Below are 21,506 nucleotides of genomic sequence, written 5' to 3'. Positions count from 1 at the left end.
CAGCTTTACATCACCCTGTCCCACAGAGTCTGGTCTCCTTTGTGTCTTTCATTATTTTTTTTTAGTTTTTTTAGTTTTCTCTGGAAACTATTATTAGAGATAAACAAACGAAATTGACATTTCTTTAATAATTTCCTTAGGTCGTGTCCTCCTGTCATTCAACAGTCTTGTATTATCCTGATACACGATGCTGAGATATCTGTTATGTTTAAAAAAAAAAAAAAAAAAATCTGAAGTCCTATTTGATATTTTTAGACTCACACCTCCTGTACACACACACTGTCTATGTGCTATGCCAAATGTTTGCACACATTTGCAGTATATGATACCGTCTATTTGTTTTCAAGTCTTATGCAATGTCCTTTTATTTTAAACTGGTGCTATAAACCCACTGCAGCACTCTGTGATGGCTTGGTTTCCTACAGGTTCAGCTGGATTAAAGTAGTGCGTGAAACTTTGACGAATGAATGAAAACAAACTGCTGACAAGTCGATGTGTATATGAATGTACATGAAGGTTTGCTATGAACTCAACCATCCATTTTTGTTGATTATTACCCTGTGCCATAGGGGGAAAAAAGTGATCATGTGTTTGCCTGTGTGTTTGGTTTGTATGTTGGCAAAATATCTCATGAACAACCTGACATATTTTTAGAAAACACAGAATGTGCACAGCTTGACGACCTGTTAATTTGGGGAGTCGATTAAATTCAAGACGGCTTCCACAGTCAGCTGACCTGACTGAGCTTGACATCATGCATCGTTTGTTAACAACTGTATTTGTTTCCTAACATGAACAAGTGATGCTCCAATGTTCCCCAACTCTGAGGGGTTTGAATAGTGGAAATTTTGTAGTTTTGGAGATGAGTGTTTGTCTGGACTGGAACTGAGCAGAGAATGAAGGAAACTTTAATGTTTTTGGTGCAAAATAGTCAAGTGTGTAGGAGTTACACTGTGGAGAACAGAGGTAGTGTTTTATTTTTATTCTTTATGATTGTCCCAGGTGGTGCCAAGTGACAGATCCTGACGAGCGAAGGGAGCAATTTTATCCACCACTAGGTGCAGTGGTGGAGCCAGGGGGTGGCCAGTGGTGACTTTGGCCACCATAGGTTGATTTTCAGCCACCCCAATCATCTGAAGAAACTATAATTTTAAGCAATATAAAATCTAGAAAACATAGTTTCTTTAAAAGAGAAGGGTGGCCTGTTTACATATACATTATGGTGGCCATCTTGGTTTTTGACCTGGCAACGTAATTTTCAATGGTGACCTTTCTTACACCTGGATGTAGTCACACACCAACATGAAAGTCAGTAACTAACTTATTTTCAAGTCATCATGCTCACAATGGCCGGCTGGACAGACTGAGAGTACTTCCAAATCCACCTTTTGGCTCGGCTATGGGGGACAATAACTAATATGAAAGAAATCCTTCATTAATACTGAGCTGTTAACTCTTTACATTTTCAGGTTGTCTGTCATCCAGCATAGATATTTGCTCAGTTTCTTATTCATTAGCATTCTAAGGTTATTTATTGAGCACTATGAAGCACAGTTTAAGCTTTATTTTATTAATTACAAGCTATTGCCCTCCACTGAGGTGGGATGTCTTTAGTAAAAGTTTAATCAAATCCACTCCCTCACACAGAAATCCTTCCTCTCCCTTGCCTCTGTCAGCCCAGCAGAAGGAGGTAATCTATACCGGCTTGTCCTGCAGGCAAATCTGTTGGGGCAGCAGCACAAATTAACACATGTTTGTATTTGTGCACAACAAGACGTATGAACATAGGCACGTTTCATTTTTGAAGCTGACACCATAATTTGATTTGTACTAGAAGGGAGGAGGGAGAGGAGTTGGGAGGGAACACTTGGGTTTTAAAGACACAGAGCGAAAGATAGGGTGTAAGAGTGAGTGCAGGATGAAATGGGATGGATAGATGATGGATGAAGAGGTTACAAATGCAAGTTTCAAAGCAAGAGAAACATTGATTTGCAGCTTTTCATATGCTGTGTAAGCCAGCTCCTTCTGTGTGTCTCGTGAACCACCTGGTGGATTTTAATGAAACTTGCAAAGAGTATTTATTGGATGTCCATCTATAACTGATTACCTTTGAGAGTCAAATCAAATCAAGCTGACTACTCAGCCAACTGACCATAAACAATTCAAAATAGCTAGAACTCGAATAATTTTTATATATCCTGAGCTAAAATTTGGTGTGGTAGTAGCCAATACCATTTACAGGTTTGGTGCATTCAAAGTTGCAAAATCTACCGCACATGTTTTAACGAGGGCAGCACTGTGGCACAATACGGTGGCACAACTGGTAGAGCTGCTGCCTCTCAGTGAGCAGGTTACTCTGGTTCAAAACTCGATCCCAGAGCCTTACTGGGTGGAGTTTGCATGTTCTCTCTGTGCATGCGTGGGTTTTCTCTGGGTAATCCAGTTTCCTCCCATGGACCAAAAACATGCATGTTAGTTTGATCAGTAACTCTAAATTATCCCTAGATGTAAGAAAATGAATGGTTGTTTGTCTCATTCGTCTCTGGCCCTGTGATGGACTGGAGACCTGTCCAGGGTGTCCCCTGCCTCTCGCACAGTGATGGCTGGACATGGGCACCAGTGACCCAAAAAGGAAGAAGCGGGTAAAGATAATGGATGGATGGATTGATGGATGGATGGATGGATGGATGTTTTAATGACACTTTCAGGAAATAATAATTATAAAAACGTCTTCAATTGATTAACTCTCAAAGCCAACCCGATTTAAGATGGCCGCCACAACCAATTGCCCTTAGAAAACACAAACTTGGCTATATTTAGAAAATTTTAGAAATATTGAGACAGCATTTGACATGGTAGAAGCTGGTGGGGAGTGGTGGTGCAGAGGTTAGAGAAGGTGAACCAGTGATTGAAAGGTCCCCAGTTCGACTCCCTGTACCAACAACATTAAAATGTAGGAGAGAAAGGTGAAGCACCCACACCTGCCTCCACCCTCATTTGTCCCATTCTGGGCCCTTGAGCAAGACACTCAACACCCACCCTCTGCTCCCACAGGCACCCTAGATGGCAGCTCTCTCTGCTCCACACAGAGGGCTGTGTAGCTCGGTGATCTGTGGTTGTGTCAGGAAGGGCATCCGGCGATTGTCATGTCTAAAAATAAAAGGATTATTTTCTCAAACTGGCAATAAAGGCTGAGATTTGTATGCATTCCTTGGAGGGGTGTCAAACTCACTTACAAAAGGGGGCCAAAACTAAAACCTTTTTTTCAACTAATGGCCAATTTTAGAATCTACATAAAGATCAAGTTAGATCTCCAACATCTTTTCTTGGTTGCAGGTTCCTCAACAAGTTTGATTGGTCTCATTTGATGTTCTCTGTTGCACTTTGACCTCATAATCAAAGATTAATGAAAAAAATTCAAGTGGTAAAGTAGTTTACGTTAAGCATATCACCTTGGGGGCCAGATAAGATGTCAACGAGGGCCACATTTGGCCCCTAGGCCTTGAGTTTGATACATGTGCCTTAAAGAAATACTGGGACTTCATTTAGGAGATGCTTTGGGCAAAATATGGAAGAAATGAGAAATTTATGAATTGAAAAACCACCACTCTACGTTCAGATAATTACTTCCTGAAAACATGACCAAAGTGTCATATATTGACCATATTCTCAGTCCACTAAACTGTCCATCTCTTCAGTCCAATTAATCATTTTTGTGTCATTATTTGTAGAAATTAACAGAACATCATCAAAGTTATGTCATCAAAGTCATCAAAGTTAGTGAGATCCCACAAACCAACATGGAGTATTTGGGGAAAAACATGCATAATTATATAAATGACCAGAAATAACAACATTGCTGGTCTTTATTCAGTTCTGAGCAGTATCCTACTGTCCAATCAGATGGTTGTGTTTGTATATGAGCTACACAAATAAACTCTTAATTTTACAGAGTGCAGGAAACTTTCATTTTGTGTTTCCAAATGCCAATAACTCCTACACACATGCTTTTAAACCATTTTTTCCCATAAGAACTTATATAAAGCCATTAGAAGAGTGTCATATGTTAGTTTTATTAAAGTCCCCCAATTTTCAAGAAATACTGGCTTCTCTTTACACAAAGACATGATTAATCTATATTCAAACTAAACTTGCACAAACAACTCAACTCTATTTCTTCTTTATTTAATTGAAGCCCTCTGGTGATCCTGGGATGAGAGGTTTCTAAAGAGCCAGTTCCACCCAGGTAGGAATATACTGTCAACAGTATACGCAGGGGAGCTCTGATCTTTTAGAGCAATTTCATGAAGAACCGCCAGCAGCTCTCCCAGTCTCTTATTTTCATGCTACAAGTTCTATTACCCACTGCAGCCAATCAGGGAGTGCCACGCTGCCCACCATATTCACATAGTTCCTGCTCAGTCCTTGTGTTTTTATTCCCAGCACTCTGTCACTGGAGCTAAATGCTGAGCTGCTCATTCTCCAGAGTCAGTTGACACAGCTGCTCATTTCTCTGGGATGCAGTGTGGTCACACGTAGTCTGTCAGACCCAAAACTTTACCAAACTGACATGGCTTTCCAACTCTTCATCATTATAAGTAACTGCAAGACACAACAAAGTAAAGAAAAAAATCCTCATCTGAATGTCTCTGAGGAACAACTCAGAATAGTTTTATCGCGTTGTGAGTTCTCCACTGAACCGCTTTGTCCTCTTTAAAAGGAACACAGTTTTGATACTGTACATAATTCCAGTTAATAATTGTTTTGTTATTGTTACACAACTGCAAGTATGTCTGCTATGTTTGACGCTAAACATCTCATAGAAAAGGAGTATGCTACCGCAGGTATAAATTTCTTTCTTTCGGCTGCTCCCTTCTTCAGTGGTCACCACAGCGAACTAACTCGCATGAAGATGCCCTTCCTGATGCAACCACAGACCACCGAGCTACCACAGCCGTCTGTGTGGAGCAGATAGATGCTATCTAGGGCACCCGGGAGAGCAGATGGTGGGGCTTAAAGGCCTTGCTCAAGGGCCCATGGTGGGGCAAATAAGGGTGGAGTCAGGTGTGGGTGTGTCACCTTTTCAGTCCACAATTTGATTTTGTTGGTCGACCCGGCGACCTTCCAATCACAGGCACACCTTCTCTAACTTCTGCACCACCACTCCCCCTTCAAGTCAGTGCTACTGCAGGAGTAAATAAACTACACTAAATAGAGTAAAAGTTAAACTAAGTTTAAATTCTGCTCATTCGTACTCATCTGCTCACACATACTCATGTTTGTGCTTCTGTTTGGCGTATTGTCTTTGTACTACTCGTGCATAGTGTGTTTTTAGTTAATGTTTGTCTTGGTTCATATATTATATCTTATTACTGTTTTTCTTTTACATTTTATACTTTTGTTGGATGTAACTGGGACCCTGCGTACACAATTTTGTTCCACCTCATCTACCCCATGTGATGCGAATGACAAAGAACCTTGAATCCTTGAATCTTGAAACGCAAGGATGAAACTAGCAAAGTGTTGCACTGAATCAAAATGAAAGCATCCATGATGGGGTAAAAGTTTCTAACAAAATACCAAAAACAGCTGCAGTAATGTTTTGTGTTGTGAATTCAAACCCTTCATTAGAAATAAGGCCACTAGATTATTTGTGGGAGTGGTGGCACAGAGGTTACAGAAGGTGGGCCTGCGATCACTGGTTCAACTCCCGGTATTTACAACAAAATTTGGGTGGGAAAGTTGAAACACCCACACTTGCCTCTACCCTCATTTGCCCCACTCTGGGCCCTTGAGCAAAGCCCTTAACACCCACCAGCTGCTCCCCTGTGTGTCCCAGATGTCAGCTCTCTGCTCCACACAGAGGGCTGTGGTAGCTCAGTGGTCTGTGGTTATGTCAGGAAGGGCATCCGGCGTAAAAATTATTGCCAACTTTTCGTGCGATTTAGTTCACTTTGGCGACCCCTGAAGAAGGGAGCATCTGAAATAACAATAATAATAATAAAAATATAAAAAAAAACAGAAGATTATTTGATGCTTGTTCAGAAACATCCAAACACAGATATGAAGTTTTGTATATGTTTGGCATCATGGCACCAAAATCATGTCTGCCATTCATGGTAGAGACTGAAATGTGTGGTTCTGCTTGATCAAAATGACCACCGGAGTGACTTTGTTCTCTCACCTTCCATGTTAAAAGGTCAAATAATTAAAATGTTGTGCTTTCTGGCACCACGGATGCTGCACATTCACTTTTATTCATCACAGCTGAGCTTTTTGTTGTGCTAATTTGTAAATGCGTGACATTCTGGACCAACATGATGAACAGTGCAACCTTTACACACTCAGCAGCATGTTGGGAGTGTTTCTGTGAAAGATGCTAACATTAGCTTGGAGATGAAGCTGCTTCTGTTCCTGCTGTAAGTTTAGCCTCACAGAGCGTCTGTGTGCCCTCGTTTATGGTATAATTAATTCAAAGTTAAAACGCTCCTAGTAAAGAACTCAAAATATAATTTTTGTAGGATTCATTTAAATCTGCCTCAAATAAACATATGCTAAATCAATTCATTCCACTGCAGTCAGCATAAATCATCAGTTTTTAATAAACATTTCACAATGATTTAAATGAATGTTTTTGTCATGAGAAGTAATTAAGCATAACATTACATGCAGAATTAACTTACATAATACACACAACGTGTATTGTGTGGTAATTGTTCATAAAGATTCTTCTTTAAAAAAGTTACATTGTGCATCAGTGCAGAAGTGGGTTTAATTTATTGATCATTGATGTCACAGTGAGGGGGGACCCACATACAAGATTCGGCTGGGTCAGAGGGAGACAGGTTTATAACACAAAACAGATGCAGGAACAGGGAATCCAAAACACCAGAAGGTGAACTGAGACAGAACCAAGGCCACACAGCTGCTGTCTGACAAAGAACAGAGAAGACCACAACATTGATTTACCATCTCTCAGTGATGGTGCGTGTATTCAAACTGTGGACTTGATACAGACATGTTGGATGGGTGCAGTGAACCAAACAATGACTACATGAACCACAGGTGAACACTGCTCCCATCTAGAAGCCAGCACATGTTTTATTTAACTGCATTTTGCTAACTAGCCTGAAGACTTGCCTGGTTCGAGTCAGCTGGGTGCAGACTCAAAGAGCTGTAGCAGAGGTAGCCAACAAGTACATGTACACGGTAAAAAAAGAAGAAAAAGGTACCTTGATATATATATATATATATATATATATGTATTACATATACATTAAAAACACACCTTGAAATACAAAAGTTTCAAAATGTACAGTGTTGAGCCTTTCAGGGTACAAAAGCAGCAAGTATTCTATTTTAGGTGTATTTTTATGCCTTGATTGTTGCCTTGTATGACAAAGAGCTCCATCAAATAATCCGGGGAAAGTTACTTTTTCATCACGGGCAAATAAATGAGTGTTTTTTCCCACATTGTATTAACTTAATATTTTTATATTAGGCAGAAAGTATTGAGCTATCATGACTTATTTTTACATCACTTTGAGATCAAATTAACTTAAGCATGCAGTCCTAGTTTTTTTTTTTTTTTGGTAGTATTTATTTATTTATTTATTTTAATTATATTTTTTTACTGTAAAACAAGAGAGTACTTCCTTTATAGAGTTTACCAAACTTTCTGTTTGACACAGGGACACTATTTACTGTTCAGAGTGGGTGAATAACTCCATACATTGTGACTTTTTTTTTATTTTATAGTGAGGTTATGTTAGCAAAATCTTACCTTCCTATATATGACTTGTTATCTGAGACCTTCCACACTAGCAAACATGCTTATTGTGTGTCTCCTCAGGATGCTACAGCCTTCCTACCAACCTGACTGCCAATAGAAAGTTAAAAAACAAACAAACAAACAAAATATGTTGTGAGGAATAAACAGATTTGGATTTATTTGAATTTAGGGGAGAAAAACAAACAATAATATACATGTTACGTATCCATTACTCTCAGCTCAGTGAAGAGAGTGGGTTGTATAACAAAAGAGAAGAAATGCAGAATAAATGAAAGTCACAAAGAACATTTTAAAAATAATCCATATGTACACCTTTACACAAAGAAACCACATTTTGTATCATCTTGACCAAACAGTGAAAATGCATAATTTTGTTCACAGCCTACTTGACTTGTCGAGACAGAAAAAAGACCTTAAACAAAACAAGGCTGGCAGAGCATTTAAGAGAGACAAATGATAAAAACAGAATCAAGATGACTGTATCACTACAATCATCTTAGCGTTCACATCATCACTTTCCTTAGTGTGGCATCGTCAACAAAGTTTTGGGTGACATCCTTCAAGTCTGTTTTCTCTGGGCAATCATTTCCCCAGTGCAGGTCAGATCATATGTGTTTGTCTGAGATTTGGCTGAAATATACCTTGTGGGATCAGGGATACTGAGGCCCAGTGGCTTGACCTTTAAGCTTCCTGGGATGACGATATGGAGGTGAACCCTGATCCAGGATTCCTGCCTATATCCCTCAGATTTCTGTCAAAGTAGAGAAAGAAGGCTGGATGAGGAGAAAGATGGGCTTTTTATATTCCTTCCTCTGCACACTTCTATTGTTCACAGTCATGGTTGGTGTACTATAATCCTTTCTTCTTCTTCTTCTTCTTTGTTTGTTTGTTTTCTTTTCCACTATCTATCTTTTGGACTTTGGACATCAATAAGACTGTATTTGAGAAGGGACAAAAATGAAAAAAAATATAAAGGACAGAGAACACCATCACTGAAGCATGCAGTCCAACTGAAGATGCTATTTGTTTTAACCACTAGCCAAATTGTATTTTGTGTTATTGGGTGTGCTAGGTCCCCAGTAGCTTTAGATTTGGTTATGTATTAGAGTCCTGGGTGGAGTGTGGTAGCAATGGTGAAAGCTTTAAATGATGTCAGGTCTGCAAACACCATCAAAGCTTGTTCATGAAGAATCTGAAGCAGAACTGGCCTCCTGCCGAGGCTACATGTGTTATTGTGTCAAGATCATGGGGACAACCTTGTGTAGGCATCATGCCCATGGTGATGGCATTGTGCCAGCAAGAAGTGATCTTCTAGTACAAAGGACATCCACTGTCTGGCTATTCTTTTACATCATAGTGAGACTATCCTGTGTAAAGGGGGCTTTATGTGTACAAACATGGATATGGTTGTTGAGACGCTTCTACAAGAATTCAAAACACAACTCGTTTAGTTTGGTCTCAGTCCTAGAAACTTCTCCCTTTCTCGTTTTCTGTCAATAGTGCAACCCTACTGGATCTTCTCTAGGGATGCACGATCCACTTTTTTTACTTCCGATCCGATCCCGATACCTACATCTAAATATCGGCCGATACCGATCCAGTTCCGATATCATGATGATCATTGATTTTACATGAGGCTGTAATAATCTCCTCTCAAGTACAATTTGTACAAATATATGCATGCATGTCAAAAAAGGCAACTTGAGGTAAGTTGTATTAATGTTGGATACGTTTTAAAGTTAGAATTAAATTCTGCTAACACAAAACATGTTTCTTTTTATTCCTAGTTTTAAAGTGGATATTAAAGTGATTAAGTGATTGTTTAAATTTATTTATTTATTTATTTTTAAATAAGGGGCAGATATAAGAATTATTTTTCTTCTTTCTGCACTCTTTTCATTCAATGTTTTCTTTTTGATGATTTTTTTTTTTATTTGTTTCTTTTAAATGAATGAATAAATGAATTAAATAAAATGTTAAATGGCTTCAAACACCTGGCATGTTCTTTTTTTATTATTTTACATCACTTTGTAGCTGTTTTTGTTTTTAATATAATTTTCAAATCATATGTTTTTGATGATTGTCTACTGTTGTACTGATAAATATCTCCTGGAGGGTAAATTCCTTGGCAACTACTTGGCTGCAAGTATCAAGCTGTGAACTCCTTCGTTTTCTGTAGATGATAGTGGTTGGTCATGAATCATGATGAAGTTTAGCAACTTCTCTGTAAACATTCGAGCTCCGGGGCTTCAGCGATGTCTTCTTGTTCAATCCGAAGCAGGCAGCCTGATTTGGGGCAGCCGCGCTCAGTCTGTCCCTCCTCAGAGACGGGCAGACTGAGCGGGGCAGATTGGACGCGGCTGCCCGGGGTTGAGTCGCCTGTTTTGGGTTGAGCAAAGAGCAGCGCCATGCTGAAGCCACGGAGCTCGAATGTCCATCGTAAAACTAACTTTACTGCGGTTTAATGTGGCGCTATGGCTCTGCAGACATTGCACGTTACTGTCTTGTTTTGTGGTGTTTCTAGTGTAAAATACTTCCACACAGCGGACATGTTTAGATGAAAAGTTTGTTAGCTGTTAGCCACAGTGCTGCTAACTCGGTCCTCACGTTGTAGCTGGCTGCAAACTATGAACTGGATTTCCTGAATGTGAGGCGGGTCTGATTACTCTGGGTTCATGAGACACGCCGCTGTTCAGGAAATCCATTCCATAGTTTGAAGCCAACTTGCATCATGGATTGGAAATATCGGCAGATGGATCGGAAAAATCCGATACGTAAATTATGCTGTATCGGAGGCCGATACCGATACTGGATTGGATCGGCCCCATCCCTAGTCTTCTCCCAAGTAGCCTATTCATTTTCTGATCACCTCATTTGTCACATTTTGAATCGAAGTATCTTGCCTTTGGAGTTCAGCTTGAATGATTTCAAATGATTTTCTTGGCTCTTTTTTTCTGCTTTCTGCACTTTCAGTGTGATCAACCTGGGGTTGTTTATCCTCTTTTGTTCACTTCCCAGGAGGTTGGCTACAGTCATGTGAACCCTATACTCTTTATTAATCTTGTCAGCTGTTGTCCGAAGAATATGAAGCTGCTTGGAGATGGACTTGTAGCCTTTAACTTTCTTTCTGAGCTCCTCGGACAGCTCTTTGCTTTCCCTGCTCCATGTTCAGTCCAGTGCACATAACAATACCAAAAATGTCCCAGAAGCACGTTTGTTTCCTGGTGAAAAGCTTGGTACCTGCAACACTTATAAAGCTTAAACTCAGTTTGAAACATGACTATATTGCAAAGAAAAATTATCTTTTTAATGTGACCAAGCACATGTCCACACTATTTTAGTATATATTTGTTAATTAAGCAAGCAATCATTTATTTTCACAATTCTGCATGTAAAGCATGCATGTAAGACATACAAGATATAATTACAAAATAATTATTGATTGAATTACTTTAAAAAAAAAAGAAAAAAAAGCTTAAATGAGCTATAATAACGCCAAAAGATTTATTTTCATTTTTATTGTATTGTTTCTGTTTAATTTTGTGCACAAATGACACTTCTGGAGGCAAATCTTGTGTACCCAGAGATACATTTATACATCTTGATTGACAGACCGAGTATACGTCCACAATGAAAATGTCTGCATTATATGCAGTATGTAACAAAAGCTCTCTGAAAGCTCACCTCACCTAAACTGCACTCCCACTTATTGTGCCCCGCAGCCTGTGGATGTCGGATTAAAACAAATGGTGCAACAGCAACTCCAAATATTTACAGAGCCTCAGCAACGCTCCATTTATATCTGCTCCATGCATCCAACAACAGCGCAGACGTCGACACGCTGGGGGCAACCGGCTGCGGGAAAGTGCTGACAAGGCACACCATATTTCTCACGGGGAGTAATGAATATGGAGCTACAGGATGTTCACTCATTCAACCTTTATTCAGACGGCACAAGGGCCAAACAGAGCGAGCTCTCATTTTCAGGTGTGCCTTGTTTGCATGATGGCGGTTTGCATGGCAGAGGAAGAATGGCTTTCGGTATTTGGCAACAAGCAAAAACAGGGTGTTTTATCTTATAAATCCATTTCACACGTGGCCTCAGAGTACTAAATATGACATACAGCAACATTAATGTACAGTTCTAGAGACATAACTTCAATATAAACAGCAAAGACTTTAAGTTCTGACATACTGGAGTCTGGGCTGGACTAGGACAAAATATTAGCCCAGGCATATTTGGTCCAGGTGGCCTGCTGTGACCCTCTTAAAATGTGATGCATCATTTGGTGTTCCCAAAGTGACAATACAACCAGACTGTGTTTCATGGACAAATCAAAAGAACCAGTGAGCTCACTCACTCTTGACTGCTGTCTCGGTGGTCATTGATGGTCAAGTTGAACGTTTACACAGCAGGAAAGATCACCTGAATGACACCCCCCCTCCCCCCTGCAATAAAAAAAACACACAAAAAATAAAACAAACAAACACAGATATTTAAAAAAAAAATACAGTTTTAATTAACTTTCATTTTGGGGGCAAAGCTATTGTGTATTTACAGTAATAGCACAACAGGTACTTTGAATACAGCAGTAAATCAATTTGAGACTGAAAGACTTTATATAAAATGTAAATTAATAAATTTTCCTTAAGAAAATGTAAAAAGAGTTGTCAAGTAAATTTATTATAAAAAATAAAATAAAAATCTTTAAACTTGTTACAAGTAATTGTATTCCATTACAATCTTCAATCTCGGGTCATATGTCCTGTTATCGTTCCTCAGGCCTCATCAATGGGGCTTAGTACACATACTCAGTGAGTAGTGAGTACTGACCTGTCGTCCTGACTCCCCCTTGCCATAACATCTTTGCTGTATCTCATCAATCTCTAGATGTGAAAACAGATTCCTGGCTCGAATGTTGGAACACTGGGTCTGAAGTTGAGCCAATGTGGATGATGGATATCAACGTTTCCACATTCTTCCCATAGAGTTTCTCTCTCTTGCTTGCTCATTATTTTGTTTCACGCTCATATACATTAATATATATGTGTATATATATATATATATATATATATATATATATATATATATATATATATATATATATATATATATAGTCTCCTTATTTGACTAACATTAGTCCTCACTCTGTTCCTCTGCTTCATGTTTGTGAAATACGTCTGCTTCTGCAGAAGGTGAATCTACAGCGACCATGTCTGTAATTTTAACACGTATGGCAGCACCTGCCTGCAGGTTTTTCTCATTTCCGTGCTGCACCACCCTTACAGCTCTATTTTCATCCTTCCCTGCAGTAATTTCAAGTAAGTAAATTGTGTGAAATTCAGGAGGACGGGACGTGAAGACAGTGAGGGACAGGGAAGGGTGAGCTAAGAGGTGGGACTGGGCCAGCCCAAACTCAAAAAAAAAAAAGAGGATTGAATGGGCAACTGCTTCCCTTAGAATAAGAGACAGTCCCCCTTAAGAGTGCTGGCCCTCCAAGCAATTCTCAATCTCTCCCAGAATGAAGAGAAAGATGAAAACAAAACGTAACAAATGAATATAAAAAACACAGAAGCTTCATGTCTTTTACACAGTGGAAAGAACTCTTGATAAAACACATTCATGAGTCATAAACATTAATGGCACATTAACATGCATTACTGCGTCATATAATTGAGTGTTTTTATAGTTCAACCAGCATGATAATAACATGTAATCACACGTCTTATAAATCCTGTAAAGACAATTAATGTGATTGCAAGCTTTTGGCAGTGTAAAGGTAAAAGCATTGACAATATTCAGAAAAGTCATTTAAAAAGATTTCAACAACATCTTGTTGTAAGTACCAACAATATTGTCAAGCCAAGACTTGCAGGAGGGTTTGCCTGTACCTCATTCCATTGAGGACCGTTGACCATTTTAATGCTTTTGGTTAGCTGATACATGGGTATACAGACAGACAGACAGACAGACAGACAGACAGACAAACAGACAGGAAATTCAAAATTATACATTATTATTGCTCAACGAAAATTTTATGTGTAAATAAAAGGTTCATCAGTATTTTTTCCATGTTATTCCTTTGCTTAGATATTTCCCAAGAACTTGGAAATTGCAGGACAAACATTTTTTTAACAGTTTTACAATCATTTTGAGTTGTGTCTGAAGCTGGAAGCTGCTGTTTCCAGAGATCAAGCCTCAGCCTGCTGCTTCTGACTGAATTCAGCAGATGATGTTAATTTATCTGTCAGGGGAAAAAGGGACAACCCAATCTAATCCTTAATGTTTGACCTACTGCAGGAGCACACAATGCAAATGAGTTAGGACTGTGAAATGTTTTGTGAAAACACAGAAATGTCTGCAGTTTGCATATAATTCACTGATTCAGTTTCAAGAACAGCTACATGTGCATGCCCGTGTGTTTTTCTACATTTGCATTTAAAATGTTTACTCACCGCATCAGTTAAACAACACGAGCCAACGAGCCATCCAAAAGTTCTAACACACGACGATATATGAGCACAAAGTGATGGCTTAGTGCATATTTTACTGCTCAGATATTTCTGATGATTGTGTGAAGACTGAGTTAGAAGCAGCTACTGTTAGGCTTGTTTTATCTAGCAGCTGCAGATGTGCTGATTTTAGCTTTTAGTATTGGACATTCATTCAACACTCAGTATTCACACATTTATTCTAATCATTGCTGTTGACATTAGGGGTATTTTAAAACTATTTGTATCACACACACACCAACACGCAAACTCACACACACTCTCACACACACACGTTAATAAAGACTATAACGCCACAGTTTGAAGCTGTATACCATACCACTTTATTTATAGAGCACTTAAAACAGCAACAAGGCCAACCAAAGTGCTGTACAGACAGAACAACAGGTAACACACAAAGCAAAATACAAAATGAGGTAAATCAGAATATGGACATAAAAACGATGCAGATAATGACGACAAAACAGTGTGGAGCGTACAGGATCAAAACACAGATCCTCTGGTGTATGTAGACATTTATTAAAATTTGGTGATGTGTTGAGTGAAAAATAAAAGGTCATATTTTTGATGGATGGATTGATTTACAGAGAAAAATAAAACACATCTGCTGTCTTAGTTTTTTTATTATTATTGTTAAACCTACAGTTTTTATTAATTTATTATGCATAAAATGATCTCATTGTCAATTTGAATGAATGCTGTTGTTTTTTAGTTGTTTTTATTCTTTTGTACAATGAAATCAGAAGTAATCTTTCCCTTCCGTGATATCTGCTTGAGATCGTGCCCTGAGATGACTTCTGTTGTGACTTGGCGCTATATAAATAAACTGAGTTGAATATCTATTTTTATATTGTATTGATGTCATTTTAATTGATGTTGTTATGTAATATGTCATAATGTAAAATTTTGCTGCACCCTCTTGTTTATTACACAAATACAGCATTTGTTCATTCTCTTTTTGTTGTTGTTGTTGTTGTTTCGTGCAGGTTTCCTGAGTACTGGTGACCAATCAGCCAAAGGGAATTATGGTTTGTTGGATCTGATCCAGGCTCTGCGTTGGACCAGTGAGAACATCGCAGCTTTCGGTGGTGACCCATTACGCATCACGGTGTTTGGCTCAAGTGCTGGAGCATCGTGTGTGAACCTTCTCACCCTGTCCCACTATTCTGAAGGCAACCGCTGGAGCAACTCCACCAAAGGTAAATCTTAGGAACATCCAGAAGGAATCTTCTGTATTATAGCTTAAAGCTACAATATTCTGATGAATGCAATGCATGTGGGCATGTGGCATGTCTGAAGGGACAAGGGTCAAGGAGAATTTGTCATTCACATCTCATGTGGTACATGAGGTGGAACGAAACTAAGTCCTCCAAGTCCCAGTTACACTCAAGAATAGCAATATTTATAAAGTATAAATAAAAATAAACAACTTCAAGGACAACAAAACTTCAGGGAAAAAAAGGCCAAACGTAATTTATTTGACCAAATTAAAGGCTCAGCACTCCTTGAAGGACTGCGTGTCACCTGCACGTTCCAAGATTCCCATTAGACGAGCTCCTTCACTGTCCATTTTTAAACTCTTGTAAAAACATATTTTTACTCCCTGGCTTTTAGCAAACACTGAAATTTGCTCTGCATTGTTTTTATTGATCTTTATGTTTTAACAACTGTTTTGTTTTTTATGTGTTTAAACGTTCTTGATTTTATGTGTACAGCACTTTATGGCAGCTGTGGTTGTTTTAAAGGGCTTTATAAATAAGTTATTATTTCTATTATTATTATTATTATTATTATTATTATTATTATTATTGCTGTCCTTTCAGACATAATTTTAAGCTAAGATCATTTTACGCCGTGTGAACAATGTTGTAGCTGTTTTAGACAAACCTTCCAAATGACCTAATGTTTGATCAGCTGCAATACCACAAGACATGTTGGATTATATGTTGAGAATGACTCTCAGCTACGACCACACAAAATGTAATATTTGTATAAATAAGTTAGATCCAGGGGCAGCACGGTGGCACAACTGGTAGAGCTGCTGCTTCTCAGCGAGCCAGTCCCTGATTCAAATCCCGGTCTGGGGGGCCTTTCTGGGTGGAGTTTGCATGTTCTATCCGTGCATGCGTGGGTTTTCTCCGGGTACTCCGGTTTCCTCCCACAGACCAAAAACATGCATGTTAGGCTGATTGGTAACTCTAAATTGTCCCTAGGTGTGAGTGAGAGAGTGAATGGTTGTTTGTCTCATTTGTCTCTATGTGTCCCTGTGATGGACTGGAGACCTGTCCAGGGTGTACCCCGTCCCTCGCACAGTGATTGCTGGACATGGGCACCGGCAACCCCGGTGACCCCAAATGGAAGACGTGGGTAAAAGATAATGGATGGATGGATGGATGGATGGATGGAAGTTAGATCCATTTCTGAGTTGGGTAATGCCACAGATCTGTGGCAGCCATCTTGAATTGGGTGGAAACACAGTCAGTGAATACTTTCTGAGCATTTAGATAAAGATACGTTCATTGGTTGATGAGATATTTTTCTAACAAAAACAGAGTTGATGCCAACTGTTATTGTAAAAGGTGCATTTAAAAATATTGCATAATGGGCAATACAGTACTCTGAGTGTGTTGTGAGTGACTCTCTGCTACTACCACTCAATATGTTAGATTAATATATGTAAAATAGACTGAATAATGGACACGCTATGTTTCCTAAGATCGGTTGGCTGTGGTGTCCATCTTACATTGGACTGGCTTAAAATGTCCATCAGTCGTATGTAATCTGTATAAATAAAGGTTGAATGAAGTGTGTATATCCAAGGATTACTTTCTGAAAATTTCACTAAAATCCATCCAGTGGCTCATGAAATGTAAAAAAAAAAAAAAAAAATCTACAAACACAAGCCAACTTCAGGCTGTTTTGCCTTCAGATGATAATAATGATAAAAAAAAAATAAATCAGTTTATCTTTTAAAATGACCAACATACATAATATGCAAGACACTTTTGCAGCTGCTAAATATGTATTTTCACTAACTCATTAATCAACCAAAATACACTCAGCATCCACTTTGTGAGGAACACCCTGCCAGTACCAGGCTGGACCCGTCTGCTTTCAGAACCTCCTAAATTCTCCATAACAGATTAAACAAGATGCTGGAAACGTTCCTCAGATGTTATTGTCCATGTTGACATGTTAGCTTCACACAGTTGCTGCAAATGTGTCGAATGCAGACCCATGATGCAAGTCTCCTATTTTACCACATTGTACTCAAAACGGTGATATTATAAGTCTGTTTGCACTTAACATTATATTCTAGGTTTGACCCAAATGACTAGAACACTGGATTATCTTAGTTTAAAACTCTGGCATGAAAGACAGTGCATGGTGTGCATTTCCTCAAGGAATGCTAGACCTGTGCTTTAGTTAATTTTTTCTATATAAACTAGTGGAATTGGTCTGAAACTTTTGTTTTTGTGCCAAAACATTCAAAAGTATGTTTGCTTATTATAATTTGTTTTGTTTATATGTGGGAAATACAATATGTGTCTCTTACTATATCCTGTCTGATTTTAAACAAGAGTAACACATGTGACACATTATACACCCATTGATAAACTATTATAAATGGTAAATTGGCTGTATTTATATAGCGCCTTTCTATCTTATCAAGATACTCAAAGCACTTTACACAATCTGTGTCCTCATTTACCCATTCATACAGCGCTCTACTAGATCTCTACAAAGACTAATCAGTGCTTCATCACATTCATACATTAATGGGACACACATCAGAGGCAATGAGGGGTTCAGTGTCTTGCCCAGGAACACTTCAGCATGTGACTGCTGGTGGAATTGAACCCCCAACTCTCGCATTGGAGGACGACTGCTCTAACCACTCAGCCACAGCAGCTAATACAACATGCAGTAGCATTGGTGCAGACAAGCAAAGACCTTGTACAATATTTGACCTTGATTTTTGACATTGACCTTGAAGCTTGGGTGATGAAGAGTTAATGTCACACTTTGTTTCCTGATTATGCATGTGTGTATGACGTTTTATTAAACTGTCCTGAGAAAATCAGAAGTTATAGCCGGGACCAGAGAACGTTGACGGACAGTGGAGAAATATGTCCCACCTTTGATGGGCATATAAAAATAATGATGTTGTTGTGCCACTAATTATCAAACTATTTCACATTATGGTGTATGACATACATTTCTGAAATTTCAGAAATTAGTCATTTTTGTTTGTCTGTCGATACTCTCAGGTCTGTTCCAGAGAGCCATAGCTCAGAGCGGCACAGCGCTGTCCAGCTGGGCTGTCAGTTTTCAACCAGCCAAATATGCCCGCATGCTGGCCCGTAAGGTGGGTTGCAACCTAGAGGACACCATGGAACTTGTGGTCTGCTTACAAAAAAAACATTACAAAGAACTTGTGGATCAAGACATCCAGCCAGCCCGCTACCACATAGCCTTTGGCCCAGTTATAGATGGTGATGTTATACCTGATGATCCACAGATACTGATGGAGCAAGGTACCAGTTCCTTTTGCAAAAAAAAAAAAAAAGTTTGTCATGTTAAACAGTGTTCTTGTCTCAAATATATCATTTATCAACTCTTTGCATCTCCTTCAGGTGAATTCCTCAACTATGATATAATGTTAGGAGTGAACCAGGGTGAGGGCCTTAAATTTGTGGAGCTTATTGTCGACAACGACAATGGTGTCCAGGCCAATGACTTTGACTACGCCGTGTCCAGCTTTGTTGATGACCTTTATGGTTACCCAGAGGGTAAAGACATCCTACGAGAGACTATCAAGTTCATGTACACAGACTGGGCTGACAAACACAACCCGGAGACCCGCAGGAAAACTCTACTGGCTCTTTTCACTGATCATCAGTGGGTGGCACCTGCTATTGCCACGGCTGATCTTCACTCCAGTTTTGGATCGCCGACCTACTTCTATGCCTTCTACCATCATTGTCAAACAGAACAGGTAGGCAGAGTGATGTTACATGTCATTCATTTCAACATCTATCTTTAATTTAATTTATCTTGAATTAAAATGTATTCTCCACCTTATTCCTAAAACAACATGATGCCTTGTGTGAATGACGTCCACCATTGCATTTTTCTCTGATTAACTGTTTCTCTCTCAGTGTAACTGCAGTGCAAATCATGGGAAACTTAATTGTTACTCCAACATAACAGTTTAATCATGTCTGTCCGTTTATCTACTGAGGACTCTGGGGATGACATGAAAAACTGCTAAATATTAGCATATTTAATCCCATCATTAAATCTGTTTCAGCAGACTTGATGCAATAAATAAATAAAAAAAAACACTGAGACACATCAGCATCTTCTAATCTGATTCAACCCAATAGACAAAGCTGGGTGAAAAAGACAGTTTCTTATAATGCATGAACTAACTAATATTTCAAACTTTCATTCAATTTAGCCACATTTTATTCAAGGGTGACAATACATTGAAGCAAATGTGTTACTGTCCATTTTTTTTCCCATTATCTCAATGGGAAAGTATAAAATTAAAAAGTACAAATATACCAAAACATGGCTTGATTAGGAATAGTGTGCTAGCAGTACTGTATGTTGCACAATGTAGACAGCATGTGAAGAAAAGATAAAACATCCTGACAAATATACAATGGATATTCTTGGAAGATGTTGATGAAGAGCAGAAAAACTCAACAGCCCTCTTTGGAGCACTACAGCTCAGATAGTCTCCACCATAGAAACATTAGTTTTAGTTCAAACTAGTCACAGAAATATAGATTTTACACGCCTGTATTTTGATATATTTTACAGTTTTTACACAGTCTCAATTCAGGTTTTATGTTCCTATAAGTTTTTCCACTGAAAGTTCAGCTTAGTGTTAAATTTTTACAGTTTTGAACCTTTGAGTTGTCTAAAATGTTCAGTTTGTTGTGAGCAAACATTTTTTTTTTACTTCCACAACTTTTTATGATTCATAAAACATGATAAATTATATAAAATTCCAAATTATACATCAGTTTGACAAGGACAACATAGAAGCACCTCTAGATTTTTTTTTTTTTACTGCTGTAGACAGTCACTGCCAAGATTAGCATGAGATTATGTTGCAATAATAATAATAATAGTAATAATAATAATAATAATAATGATAATAAACGTGTAGAGGGAGTGCAATGTCAGCTATGTATAATTATTTTATTTTATTTTAGTTATTTATTTGAGTTAGCTGTCCTGATCCACATTTCTTATCAGTTCTTGGTGGTAATTCTTTAAAGTTGTTTGTCAAATGCCAATGAGCATCAGGCAAAAGAAGCAGCAGCCATGTGAAGGGATTTCAAAGTGAATGGTGCTGGCAAAGTAAAGCTGACTGCAAAGTCTTCTCAGCAAAGCTGTCAGGAAGGACAAAATTTAGCACTTTTACCACAAGCAAACAGATAAACATCTAAAAAAAAAAAAAAGCAACAGAAAGCTGAGTTCAAAAAGTTTGCTAACATCAGCGTTAAATGGCTACAGTCTGTCAGAGGATGAGGAAAGAGAGAAAACACAGACCAAGCTTCCCGACAGTCTCGCCACGCACCAAAGGGCGTTCCTATAAAAGACTCTTGCTGTCCTGGATATCTTTGTGAATGTAACATGAAAATAAGTTCATTTGAATTTCAAACACCTTTCAATTAATTGTAGGATGTATGACAACGTTTATTAGGACCAGTGACGTGTGGTGAAGTTTGGTGCAGCAGAGTCTGACAGAATCACATTTACACGCACCAACAATAAGACACACTTTTAGGACCACTAAATAAACACTACAATGACCATTGATGGCAGGATTTTTGGCAGCCATCTTTAGAACTGCTTTATTTACCAGTATTACTCTGTACTGTATACAAGTAGAATATGCACTATGTTAACTATCAATAATTCATAAGTGCTAAAAATACCTGTGCTACTTGAATAAACCTACAGTATATCATGTACAATGTGAAAACAGGCAAAAATATTCTGTGTTGAGCCTCTCAATACGTCCGTTCAAGCATTAGAAAAGGCACATTTCAAACCCACTGAGTTGCCACTACTGTGATAAAAGTACCATGGCTGAAATAATTATAAGTAGACCAGGCACATTACCATAGTTAAGACTATTTTTAGTGGTGAATGGTTTGAAGCTGAAGCTCTGGCACAT

The 21,506-nt window shown here is 38.5% G+C and overlaps 1 protein-coding gene across 7 annotated transcripts in view; it reads left to right on the top strand.

The window, feature by feature from the left end:
• Positions 1–21,506, top strand: part of nlgn1 (neuroligin 1) — a 516,786-nt gene that overhangs the window by 480,976 nt on the left and 14,304 nt on the right. For 4 of the 7 annotated variants that reach the window (XM_037698158.1, XM_037698156.1, XM_037698159.1 and 1 more), the window contains 3 exons: positions 15,292–15,477; positions 18,577–18,843; positions 18,943–19,304. In XM_037698158.1, the coding sequence (XP_037554086.1) occupies positions 15,292–15,477; positions 18,577–18,843; positions 18,943–19,304 (815 nt within the window). Of the gene's footprint in view, positions 1–15,291; positions 15,505–18,576; positions 18,844–18,942; positions 19,305–21,506 lie in introns of all 7 variants that reach the window. The other 3 variants (XM_037698154.1, XM_037698157.1, XM_037698155.1) reach the window with 1 other exon arrangement.

Source organism: Nematolebias whitei, chromosome 3 (genome assembly GCF_014905685.2).
Source record: "Nematolebias whitei isolate Nwh7 chromosome 3, NemWhi1, whole genome shotgun sequence".
NCBI classification, from domain to species: domain Eukaryota; kingdom Metazoa; phylum Chordata; class Actinopteri; order Cyprinodontiformes; family Rivulidae; genus Nematolebias; species Nematolebias whitei.
Note: the sequence above shows the minus strand (reverse complement) of the source record. Positions and strands in the feature narration are given on the sequence as shown.